The sequence below is a fragment of the Elaeis guineensis genome, chromosome 6 (assembly GCF_000442705.2).
Source record: "Elaeis guineensis isolate ETL-2024a chromosome 6, EG11, whole genome shotgun sequence".
Taxonomy (NCBI): Eukaryota; Viridiplantae; Streptophyta; class Magnoliopsida; order Arecales; family Arecaceae; genus Elaeis; species Elaeis guineensis.
Window position 1 is genome coordinate 20,627,115 of NC_025998.2, and position 14,078 is coordinate 20,641,192.

General features: G+C 41.8%; 1 protein-coding gene across 1 annotated transcript in view; it reads right to left on the reverse strand.

Moving 5' to 3' along the window:
- Nucleotides 1-336: 336 nt before the first annotated feature.
- Nucleotides 337-14,078, reverse strand: part of LOC105047007 (CBL-interacting protein kinase 8) — a 41,033-nt gene continuing 27,291 nt past the window's right edge. The window contains 4 exon segments of the mRNA XM_010925769.3: nt 337-434; nt 551-607; nt 1,554-1,612; nt 1,615-1,669. Coding sequence (XP_010924071.2) covers nt 348-434; nt 551-607; nt 1,554-1,612; nt 1,615-1,669 — 258 coding nt within the window. The 3' untranslated portion in view covers nt 337-347.

A 14,078-nucleotide genomic window follows, 5' to 3' on the forward strand; every position in this document is an offset into this window, starting at 1 on the left:
AAGGTCACCAGGAACAAAGGATGATCCAGGTTTAAAGTTCATGCTAGCGAGCTTAGAGATTTCGTAGCGAAAATTTTAGTTCTTAAATTGATTAAGAATTTATAGTTAGTGACTTTATGAATTTTGAGGATTGTGAGTTTGATATTTAAATTTGGATTTAGTCACTTTGAACCAATTTCTATTGAATTATTTTATGGATAATGGATTTGGATCTTTTATTTTATTTGAGATTATAATTGTCAGCTTCATGTTATCATGGGCCATATCCATAATAGCATAACTGTGTTGTGTCTCAGATTTGAAGCATGATAAAAGTTATTCAAAAATCAACTGAAACAGTAAAAGCACTATGTTCTAACCGTGACATATTCTGCTCCATCTCCTGCTGCTCTTTGAATTTCCACCATGAGAAATGATGGAGCAACTTCAAAGATCTGCTTCAAAATTTTCCAGAGATTAAAAAATAAAAATTGATATCACAAATCTGAAGAGCAGAGTAAGACCACCAATCTAGGAATTAATTTGCAGAGCTATATGTGGGTTAACTCACTTCCAGCATGACAGAAAGATGAGCAGTTTTGTCTGCAGACAGGCCCTCTATCCTCATCTGTGAATTAACATCTTATTAGATTTTGTAAAGTTTGTGGTATAAAAATATATCCAGAATGATCATTTTGGGTAAGCACAGAATAAGCAGTAAAGACATCCAAAATGATGCAACCATGGACCATTTCACCGGCATACGCATTAGTTCACGGAGCTCCTTTATCAAGGAACACTTTTTAAGATGATATATATAATAAAATTGACATAAGACAATAAAATTGAGATTGAATGAGATAATACAAAGCTGGTGTCATCTAATGTGCAAGCATCTCCTTCATGTTGCCATGTTCGGTGGCTTAAATGTCCACCATCATTTTATCATTCAACATGCACAAAACTACCATATTTCCTTTCTCCCTGAAATGTCTTCTATAACTACTTGGTTTTCATACTATAATCCGTCTTCTTCGACTACCCTACAAAATTTAACCTTTCCTTTCATTTAAGCAATGGCCCTATAGCCAACTTTGTTCCAGAAATTGTTTGTTAAAGAAAAAGGGTAGCCAAATTTGCTTCCACGCATGCATATTTATTCCTGCTTCATTAGTATTTCAATGCAATAATGCATAGTGATGTCTCAAAATGAACAACCACCATCGGAGGAGATTGCTGGAGTTGCAAAGCAGCTCTATGATCAATCAAATCTGAAGCATGTTTAACAAGATTATGATCTTGCACATTTATGATTTTGGATTTGAATAATCTACAAATACAAACACTTATTTTATATCAGAAAAATAACATACACTTTAAAGTAGAAATGAACCATCTGAAGTGTGTATAACTTGAGATATGAAGGCTACAATACGTTGGCAGATGTGATGGCTACAATTTGAGGCATTACATGAGCTTATCTTGGAAATAGGATATGATAATGACATAAACTAACAGAAAAGGGACAACTTATCTTGTTAATGCACAACAATAATTGACACCAAAATAGTTACCTTATAATTACGAATATGAGTCTTAAAGCCCATTGACTGTGCAACAACTTCCATACTGATAAGACAACTTTTGCTGGTTTGCGTGATAGAAAGCGGGTTTGCTGTCTGACATACTCCTGTCAAAAAAAATTTAGAAACTAGGTGCCATGAGATGATACTATGTCAAGAAAATTCAATGCAAACGATTGCTGATAACTTAGCATTTCTTAAAGGTATTCTTAATTTTACAAAGAAGTAATCTATTGCAAGTCCTGTACAAGATCAGCAATTATTGAGTTTGGATGGAGCATAATTCTGGTATAAATATGGAAGACTTGTATACAGATGGAATATGCAATATATCAATTATGCAGATGCGTTAGTGGTTGTGGTGGGGTGACAAATGAAGTTACCGTGAAGATCACAATCTTTTGTTTCCAAAAAAAAGGAAAAAAAAAAAAGACACCATCAGAGCAGTGGTAGATCATTAAGATCCATGTTAGCACCTTTGACATCTCATCAGATGCCAAATCCTCAAATTGGATCTATATATACAATTATAACAAGCTATGGACCTCTCATGTAATTTTCTAGATTCACGTATTGAAAATACAGAGACATGAATGTATACAATGCAGCAGCTTAACCATCCAAACTTTCAAACTCACGATCGGTTAGCTACCGAATGCCCGATAGATACCAAAAGCACAATGCAGTGGTCTTAATGAAGATGGCTATAGCTGCTGGATGGGGTTGGAACAAAGTCTGAAAAAAATAAAAAAAAGACACCATCAGAGCAGTGGTAGATCATTAAGATCCATGTTAGCACCTTCGACATCTCATCAGATGCCAAATCCTCAAATTGGATCTATATATACAATTATAACAAGCTATGGACCTCTCATGTAATTTTCTAGATTCACGTATTGAAAATATAGAGATATGAATGTATACAATGCAGCGGCTTAACCATCCACACTTTCAAACTCACGATCGGTTAGCTACCCAATGCCCGATAGATACCAAAAGCACAATGCAGTGGTCTTAATGAAGATGGCTATAGCTCCTGGATGGGGTTGGAACAAAGTCTGAAGGTTTTACAAGGTGGTACCAGTGTGTACTGGTTTCTTGAAAAATTGATATGGTACTGGATATTGACACACAGTACGGGACTGCATGTTGTACTAATACAATGTGCACTGGTACCAATTTTCTCTGAGTGATATGGTGCTGATTGTACCATTCCATTCCAGTGGTTTTTAAAATCTTAGTCTAAAATCTCAGTTTCGGTCTTGGTCAGGTCCACCAAATTTTGACTTCGGCAGTTTCAGCAGTTTTGAAGTTGGGTCCCAAGTTTCAATTATTCATCTAGGGGAAAAAAAAAAAGATCAAGAAAAAAAAAAAATAAAGAAAAAAAAAACAAGCAAGGACAAAAATCACATACTGCTAGAGTATGTCATACTGTTTGTAAACTTTAGATTTGTCATATTGCTACAAATATTAAACCAATTATTGGAGCAATCGAACCTACTCCCCCCGATTCACAGTCGGTCAATCGACTATATGTTGACAACTGACGATGGGCCATCAAAGCGGGATTGCTGAATGAGTTGGTTCGACTACAACACCTACGATCCATCATCCGACTTTCAATCGGCCAATGGACACGGACTACGACTATCAATTGATAAGCCGATTGACTGTCAACAATTCCCAATCGACTTCCCTGACGGCGATGGTCATCCGGCATATCAAAATTACCGACATACAGTCGGAACACTCAGATCACCAACATACAGTCGGTATATCAGAAACTACCAATGCAAAAGATACGTAACGGCTACATACATGATCATTAATGGACGCTAACCACCCACCAATGATCACATAGTGCCAGAATAAACAGGATCCATGTGCTTAATCGTTACAGACGGTTACCAATAGTTTATCTATAAAAGAGAGGTAAAGGAACAATGATGGTAAGACACTTCGGGGCTAATATTCTGCCACACTTTACATTCAACTTCCTATTTGCTACTCCCCCTAAGCATCGGAGGGCCTATCGATACAACTCCGGCCAATAGACTTTTACAGTGCTCTTCATCGACGACAGTGCACCGGAGATTGGCACCAACAGATTGGGCGCAAGAAGAGAGGGTGAAAGAATTCAGTTATGCGAAAACAAGAGCTCAAAACAATTCCACTGACTCCGCTGGCAGTCTTTCCGTCGAGAAGACCTCCCGCCTCCACCTCGAATAGCAGAGTCCAGTTCTTCGCGTCCGATTGTTACTACGGACGTCCAACTCGCTGCTTTGATGCAGCAATGAAAGTGCTGATAGAGATAGTGCACAGCCTCCAACAAAACAAACACAGCAGCAGCAACAGCAACTGGTGGCTGAGCCGGCAGCACGTACAGTGCCATCTAGGCACAGTCGTTGCGCCCCTCAACGATCTCCGTCTCCATCATCGAAATGATGACCGGCTTGGCATTTCCATAATATCGAGCCATCTTCTCGGCACTCTCATCGTGCTGCCCTCATCACCGACGGTCTCCTTCCCTTCTTGCTACACAGTATTAAGAAGGAAAAAGGCCGCGCTCATCTTCGACTTCTCCCTCAAATTTCTTCAGGAAATTCTACCCCTGCCTTTTCAGCAACGGCGGTTTGACGACTATGAGCGTAAATTCAAAAAATTGCCTGCTAATCGCCCGACCCAGATGGATGGCTGAGGGTCCTCTAACGACCTTAGCATGCACACTTCACCTTTTCTCAATGCATCTTAGACGAGCCGATCCCAAGTCGGTTCAAGATGCCACAAATAGTCTTATGACGGCTCCATCAATCCCGTCGATCACTTGAAGAGCTATAAAGCTCTCATGATGATTCAGGGGCAATCGATATCCTCTTATGCCTAGACTTCTCGGCTACCATTCGGAAAGTTGCTCGAACCTGATATTTCGGACTCCAATTGGAAAGCATCCATTCTTTCAAGCAACTAGAGCACTCATTCATGATTTCAGCACCAGCAGGAGGATGCCGCGAATATCCAACAGTCTCTTCTCCATTAAACAGAATAAAGAAGAGACTCTAAAAAGCTTTGTGGTGCGTTTCAACGCCGCCACACTTGAGGTCCGGGATCTCAACGAAATATGGCCATCTCGACCATGAAAAGGGATTTGAGAGGATCCAGGTTTATCTATTCTCTGGATAAAATCTCCTTCGGACCTACGCAGAATTTTTTTAGCAAGTGTACAAGTATATTCACGTGGATAAACGCATTACTACCGACGTCAAACAGAAGAAAAAGATCAGAAGAAAAGAAGCAAAGAGTGGAGCTTCGATCGAATCAAGTCGGCCATCGACTAATAAAGGAGCTTCACCTCACTGATGGAGTCGAGTTCGAATAATTCGATTTCAGATATGACTCCTATATTCCTCTCTCTGTCCCTCGTGCACAGATTCTGATGGAGATCGAGGAAGAAGAGTACTTTCGACACCCCCACCAACGAAAGCACCGTCAAGAAGCCATGACAAGAATACTATCAGTTTCATCGTGATCATAGTCACGACACCGAACAGTGCATTCAATTTAGAGATGAAATAGAAGTCTTGATTCGATGAGACTATCTCAGAAAATTTCAACACGATTGTCCGTCTCAAGCTCCTGCCAACCAACAACCTCAACCTGAGAAAGTGAACGACAACTGACCAACGATGGAGTCATCAACATAATTTCTGAACGGTCGAGAGACTAGGGGGCAAGCTCCGAAGAAGAGTTGGTCAAAAAACGATGACTTGATAATGTAATCTATTTTTCGGATGATAATGCTCAAGTACAAACCCTAATGATGACGCTGTCGTCGTCTCGATGATGATAGCAAATTATGATGTAAAAAAATTCTTGTAGATAATGGAAGCTTGAGTGATGTCGTGTTTTACTCTACTTTCTCACAAATAAGATTACCGACTGACCGATTCAGAAGAGTCTCGACGCTCCTAGTCGGCTTCACTAGAGATACAGTCACCGAGGAAGAAATTACTCCTTTGACTGCAGGAACCGACCCACGACAAAACATCATTCTTTTAACGTCACGATTGTCCGGATTCCTTCGACATACAACGCCATACTTGGATGATCGAGACTCAATACGTGAGAGCGATGGTGTCAACTTACCATCTACTTGTCCGATTTCCGACGAGTGAAGTCGGAGAAATACGTAGGGATCAACAATTGGCCCGATGCCTTCATGATTTTTGTTGAAAGCAGCAAACCTAAAGACCCTCTGTCAGTTGACAAACTAGACCAGAGGGAGAATGAAAAAAGAGGCGAGCCGACTGAACAACTGGTTTCAATCCCGCTAAGAGAAGACCTACAAAAACTATTCAAATTGGATCACGAATACTGATCCGGAGTGAAAGCAACTGGCAGACTTACTGAGAGCAAATGTCGACGTCCTTACTTGGTCGCAACGACATGCCAGAAATTTCTTCGAAAATAATACTCACCGATTAAACATCGATCCAAAAATTAAACCGATGAGACAGAATAAAAGATCTTTTACTCCTGAGAGACAAAAGATCATCGACCGAAGAAGTTGACAAACTCCTTCCAGTCGATTTTATTAGAGAAGCCAACTATCCAATTGGCTCGCCAATGCTGTAATGGTGAGAAAAGTCAATGAAAAATGATGAATTTACATCGACTACACCAACCTAAATGAAGCATGTCCAAAGGATAGCTTTCTTTTATCGAAAATTGATCAGCTAGTCAATGCAACGTCGAGGCACCGACTCTTGAGCTTTATGGACGCCTTTGCGGGCTATGATCAAATCCGAATGGTGCCCAAAGATGAAGAGCACACTGCCTTCACAACCAATAAGGGCATCTACTGTTACAAGGTGATGCCGTTCAGTCTGAAGAACGTCGGAGCAACCTACCAACGACTGATCAACAAGATGTTCAAATCACAAATTGGACGGAACATGAAAATTTACGTCGACGATATGCTGGTGAAAAGCACCGAAACTCGTGATCATGTCAGAAACTCAGAAGAAGCCTTCGACACACTTCGACGACATCGGATGAAGTTAAATTCGACTAAGTGTGCATTCGGGATGACAGCTGAAAAGTTTCTCATTTTTTTTGTGTCACAACGAAGAATCGAATCTAATCCGAAGAAAATAAAGGTCATTATCGACATTAAACATCCCAGCTCCAAGGAGAATAGCAACTGAATGAAAAGATTACCATACTTAGCCGATTCATCTCGAAATCGATGAAAGATGTCTGTCTTTCTTCAAGACCTTGCGGCAAACGAAAGACTTCTCATGGTTGGATGAATACCGACCATCCTTTGAAGATCTAAAAAAGTACTTGATGTCTCCCCCACTACTCACAAAACCAAAGAGAGAATACTGTATCTCTATTTGGCCACATCATCAGAAGCAGTCAGTTCGGTTCTCGTCTGAGAAGATGAAAATCGAATCCAACGGTCTATCTACTATACCAGCAAGGTACTCCACAATGCCGAGATAAGATATTCAAGGATGGAGAAGATCTACGCTCTGATTATATCGGCACAATGACTTCAATCGTACTTTCAAGCACACTCGATAATCGTCTTGACAGATCAACCTTTGAAAGCGATTTTGCATCAACCTGATACCTTCGATCGGATGGCAAAGTGGACGATCCAATTTAATGAATCTGACATATAGTATCGTCCACGACCATCAATGAAGGCTCAAATCTTGGCCGACTTTGTTGCCGAGTGCACTATATTCGACAAGTCTGATCATAAATCTGACGGCAAGTTGGAGCAAGTTGAAACTTCAAAGGTCGAACCTGAATCGATATGGGCGCTTCATGTTGATGGAGCATCCAATGCTCAAGGGAGTAGAGTCGGCCTCATTCTCACCAATTTCGAAAGGACAGTAACTGAATGCACCCTTCGATTTACTTCAAAGCATCTAATAATCAAGCCGAGTATGAAGCTTTGCTAGCCGACTTGAAGATTGCTAGGGAGTTTGGAATAGACAACCTGAAGGTCTTCATCGACTCACAATTGATTACTAGATAAGTCAAAAATAAATTTGAAGTCTGAGACCCGACTATGACGAAGTACCTTCAGATGATGAAAGATCTCATTCAAACTTTCAAATATTTGGAGATCTCTAATATTTCGAGAACTGAGAATGCACGGACCGATGTACTTTCTCGACTAGCAACAACTTCCAATCTACTTGATCGAACATTCATCAAATATCTCGAATAATCTAGTATCGACAAAATCGACGAAATGTTATAAATAAATAATAAACCAAGCTAAATAGATTCGATCATTCAATACTTGACCGACGGTACTCTATCCGAAGATTCCACGGAAGCCAAACGACTAAGATGGATGGCTTCACAGTATGTCTTATTGAATGGATAACTTTACAAAAAGTCATTCTCTCTTTCACTGCTTAGGTGCCTGAAACCTACTAACGCAGACTATGCTCTTCGAGAAGTCCATGAAGGGATCTACGAAAATCACTTGGAGGATAAATCATTGACTTATAAAGTTCTATGACAGGGGTACTATTAGCTCACTATGAAGAAAGATGCAGCCAAGCTTGTTCGGAGATGCGAAGCATGTCAAAAGTATGCCAACATACAGCATCAACCAGCCAGCCAGCTGACGCCAATTGTTGCTCCATAGCCATTCGCACAATGGAGAATCGACATACTTGATCCCTTCCCCCCGACGATCGGTCAGAGAAAATTCTTAGTCGTCGCGGTAGATTATTTCACCAAGTAGATGGAAGCCGAACCCCTGACGCAAATCACTGAAGAAAGATGGAAGACTTCATTCAAAAGTCTATCATATGCAGATTTGGATTGTCGTATACCATCATCACCGACAATGATCGACAGCTCGACAATCAGAAGTTCAAGGAGTTTTGTGCGAAACTTTACATTATGTATAAACTCACTTCTGTCGGCCATCCACAATCAAACAGTGAAGCGGAGGTGACAAACCAAACAATCCTACATGGTCTCAAGATCCGACTGAATGAATTTAAAGGCTTATGGGTTGGAAGAGTTATATCCTGTCTTATGGGCTTACCGAACGACTCCTCATATCCCGACAGGAGTTCCTGTTCAACCTTGCATATGGAACAGAAGCAGTGATCCCGTTAGAGATCAGATTGCCATCAATAAGGATCGAACAGTATGTAGAGCCAAGCAATTCAGACTGTCGAAGAGCTGACTTAGACTTGCTCTCGAAGGTTCGGCAACAAGCTCAAATAAGAATAGCTGCATATAGACAAAGAGTGGCCCGACATTATAATGCAAGGGTCAAACCGAAGGTATTCCATCCTGAAAACTTGATCCTGAGAAGAGCAGAAGTTTCGAAACCCTTAGACCAAGGAAAGCTATCTCCAAACTGAGAAGAACCCTACAAGGTAGAACCCTACAGGGTGATCGAAATCCTTCACCTAGGTACATATCGACTAGAAACTCGATGGAGTGTCTATCCCCCAGACATGAAACAACATCTATCAATAAAATTATCCACATGTACAACATATTTTGAATGAAATGATCGATTCTCAACAAACTCGACTAGATATATAACCGACGACTAATCAGCCAAAATACGTTCCGACTCAATTTCGATCAGACGACTTTGCATGTCGACATCAAGCGAACAACTACATTATGCCGACTCAGCTATGACTGAGAGGAACATTATGCCGACTCATCTACAGTCGAGCGAAACTTTATGCCGATTCAACTACGGTCGAGCGAAACGATAAACCGACTCGACTTCAGTCGGTTGAAGGATACTCGACTAGCTCCCGTATATCAAATATTTAGAAAAATTCATGCCTAAAGTTTAGTTGACTGATACCTGACTAACAGGCAAATTCTACGACAATCTGGTTAATAGTAGACATGTCGATTGCTAGTCGGCTGTCCGATTGATATTCATCTACATTGATAATAACTATCTATGATGAATGACACATTCAAGAAGTTCAACACTTTGAAAAATTCTTTCAATTATCAACAAGGATTACAAAATTGGACTAAAGTCCAGTCACAGAAAAAAAAATCGGACTGCGATCCGATAACAAAAAGAAAAAGAAAGCCTACGATATCTCACCGATTACCAATCGATCTCTTCTGCAACTGCATCAGTAGCTGCTGTAGCTCCGATCTTCTGACCTTCAATAATAGCCAACTCTACTCCGATCGACGTTGGTACGATATCCTCTGCAGTTGGGGCAAATTCCACAACAGTCGGTGCAGCTTCATCAGTTGGAGCAGTCGCCTCATTGGCCGGTTCTACTTCTGCTCCTTTAAGGGCTGGGACGGTGATGCTGCTCAAGTCCAGGTCCGAATAAAGCTTCCTGACCGCGTCCCTGCCGTCCTCATAGCCGACCTAGTAGGCCGCATTGCCGCCCTTGAGATTTTGTTCTTGAAGTCTGCAGACCCCTTGTAATCCTCGATGGCCTGCTCCGCGCCTGACTGAGAACTTCCTGGGCCGACTTTGCTTCCTCTTTTGCGACAGCCGACTTTGCATCGATCAGTGCCAACTGTGCTTCGGTGACCCGATGCTTCTCCCACTCTTCCTCTAGCTCCTTGAAGAAACCGTCACGTTCCTTCCAGAGCCGATTGATCACATGTTTCTTCATCTTTATCCGCTCCTCTTGAAACTTGGCGAATTGTTGGGCCGACTCTAAATCGGCCTTCATGCGGGAGATTTCTTCCTAGTGCTTCATCTCCCGCTCAGTCGCCGCTTGAAGATGCTTTATAGCAATGGCTTTGTCAGTGTTTGCGGATGCAACCTTGTCAGCCCATGACCGACGGAGATTCATGATCACTCGGTGCCCTCTCTCCAGCGCCGACATGTCGTGCGCTAGCTGAAATGGAAAAGAAAACAAGTTAGAAACAAATAAGTAGAAGAGAGGCAGATGGAAGATAGATTATCAACTTACACTGAGGATAGTCGGATAAAAGGATAAAAACATGTCGGCCACGGTCTGACTCTTGTTCTCCCGATCGATTAGGAGAAACGCAGCCTCTACCAGCTTCTTCATCAGTGCCGGATTCGACAAGATCGATTCACCGACGAGAATCTGCACATCGAAGAGCTCTGTGAAACCTGTCGAAGCTCTATCGTCAGCCGAAGTCACCGGTGCCTTCCCTCATTCCTGAATGGATGGCCGATCGACCGACATCCATTCGGGCGTAGGAGGCACCCGAGATATCATCGGCCCCAGATTGGCCGACTCTGATTCAGATGTGGGAGTTCCCCGAGATATTGTCGGCACCATGCTGGCAGGTGGTGATTCGACCGATGGGAGTACTGACGGGGCTGATAGAGCGATGATCGGCTCAACGCTGGCGCTCAGGATGACTACCGACGGAATGTCGGTCTGACTCACTGCTATCGATGGTGTATCGGGCCGACTCTTCTTTGGTGCTTGAGACGGACCTGCACCAACAGCGGGCCTCTTCTTGGCAGCGAACTGTCGGATATCAGCTGCCGAAACTCGCACCGAAGATCGCATAGCTATAAGCAAAAGATAACTCAGTCACAAAAGAGATTGAGTAAAAAGAGGCCAAGTGAAAAGTAAAAGACTGACTGAGCTATACCTATGGCAAGCACCGAACTAAGTCCGACATCGTAGAAAGCCTACTCCGTCAACAGCTCCGACTGCGAAGGGACCTCCATATCCTTCAGTTGAGAAAGTCTTCCCGATCGATGACTTTGACCCGACTATGTTCATTCGGGCTTGTCCTTGAATTTTTCCAGGTGAAAGGAAAGTCTTAAGGCAGGAAAGAAGAAACAAAGAAAAATTGGTTCTTTCATCCATGAATGGAAGAAGAAAGATCGGAGATAAATGGCAAACCTTTCCTCAGATTGAAAAACCACCAACTCTTGACCTTTAGGTGTGGATGAAGGATAAAAAAAGCACGAAAGAGTGAAGGCCGAGGATTGGTCGGGATCATGTGGCACAATAAAGCAAAACTAACGATTAGCCGAATGGAGTTCGGAGCCAACTGAGCAGAGGCAAATCCCATAATAATCAAAGAGATTCCGAATAAACTTCAGAATCGAAAAACGACGACCGATCCGAAGATCCTCTACATAAATTACCACCTGGCCCAGAGGAGAACACACCCAACCATTCGGACTAGGCGTAAAGAGCTGAAATTGCTCCGAGATGCAATATTGCTCCCAAAGCCGAACGACATTGGATTCAGACAAGAAAGAAGCTTCCACATCCAGACCCGAAAGAGAACCATCAATCGGATCACCCGATTGACTATCTCGAGGGGGCTCATTTACTTTAACCTTCCTCTTGCCCTTCATACTACTACTGACCATCAGAAATGATGAAGAAATAAATTGAAGAAGGCAAGAACGGAAAGAAAAGGAGAAACCTAATTGATAACTAAAAGAGACCAAAGATCACGAAAATGCAGGAGGAAGAAGAAAACGGCCTCAACACTCATGAGAGAACCCTCGTTTGCAAGGAAGCAGCAAACAAAGTTGTAGTAGAAGGCTTAAAGTAAAGAAAGCAGTCTTATATATAAGATCCGTCGACGACCGAAATAAATTCATTCAAATCGAGACTGTCCCAGATTTTGATACGTGACGATGTGTGGACCGACCAGTTGGATCTTTCAGTGCACCTACCGTCTGATCATGCCACGTCACCACTATCCACATGAACAATTAGGAGCCAATAATAACTGAACGCATAGCGGCAATCGACTAGTCAAAATCCAATCAATCGGATCGTCTGGCCGCCTAACCGACTGCAGCATTAAATAGCCGTCCTCTCGAATCGACACTTCAATGATGATCGCACGACCATTGAAATGATAAAACGACCGGAGACCTTTCGATTTTTCAAGAGAATCATTAATACCTGCAGTCGAATCGACCGCAGAATTAGGGTTCGAGATATAACTCCCATCATCCAATGTATCAGGCCACATGTCAAGCAACGTGTCAAGTCACCTTGAATTTGGGAGTGGGGGGCAATTGTTGAGACAATCGAACCTGCTCCCCCCGATTCACAGTCGGTCAATCGACTGTGTCGGTGACTGACGATTGGCCATCAAAGCGGGATTGCTGAATGAGTTCCGATTCGACTACAACACCGATCTATCACCCAACTTTCAATCGGTCCAATGGACACGGACTACCGACTATCAATCGATAAGTAGATTAATTGTCGGCAACTCCCAATCGATTTTCTAATGACGATGGTCATCCGACATGTCAAAATTATCGATATACAATCAGCACACTCAGATCACCGACATACAGTCGATATATCAGAAACTACCAGTACAAAAGGAACGTAACGGCTACATACACGATCATTAATGGGCGCTAACCATCCACCCCATGATCACATGGTGCCAGAATAAACGGGACCCACATGCTTAACCATTACAGACGGTTACCAATAGTTTGTCTATAAAGGGAAGATAAAGAAACAGTGATGATAAGACACTTCGGGGCTAATACTTTGCCACACTTTACATTCAACTTCCTATTCGACTACTCCCCACTAACTTAAGCATCGGAGAGTTCCCGCCAGACAACTCCGACCAGTGAACTTTCTTTTGCAGGTAGCTCTTCACCGACGATAAGTGCAATCAGGGATTGGCTGCAACACCAATAAAAATGTCAAAGAATCAAGTTACATTTAGTTGTCTGGTAATAATGTAATCATAACGACCTCTATGTACATATAAGTCAGATGCAGTTTGATGGAGCTAATAAGATATGTCGGAATGCATTGAAGGGCTGCAGGACTTGGGAATTCAGCTGGATGTATGTATGCATGTATAAGTCAGATGCAGTTTGATGAAGCTAATAAGATCATTGCATGGTTCATGTTATGGTAATCATGAATAGCAACCATGTCCAATGGGGGTTAGTCTAGGCACGAAGAAAAGTCATGAAGGTTTCCTTTTTCTTTAAATACAGTTGAGTTATGTAATCAGAATTTATACTGGAGAGTGAAGACATGAAATTTCGAGTTCGTTTTTTTGCCATAGAACAAGTGTGAGGCTCATAAGACTAGCTGTGTTCCTAGGCCCCAGAGTGAGTCTGGTATTATCTTTCCTATTTCTTTTCCCTGATTTAACTTTCTGTCTTTTGATTTCATATTTATCTAATGTTTAACAACTGATTCTATTTTCACTGTTTTGCCTTCCATATTAAATTTTAAACCTACTGATGAGCACATCCAAACCCTCTTATTCCCTAATTGAGGTCTATTTTTCTCTAGGTTTACCACATCCATTGTCAATTTTGCATTGAAGTTCTAACTTTTGTGGTTCAATTTTATCAGGACACGTCTGAGTTGAATTTTCCCTCAAATTCAGTCGTAAATTCAGATAGGTCCACTTTGTAGGCCACTACACTACAATTCCATGAAAACTAAATACGAGGATTAGCATTATACGAGTACCAAGTAACAATATATAATTTATGACATATACAGTACGAAAATAAAAATATCG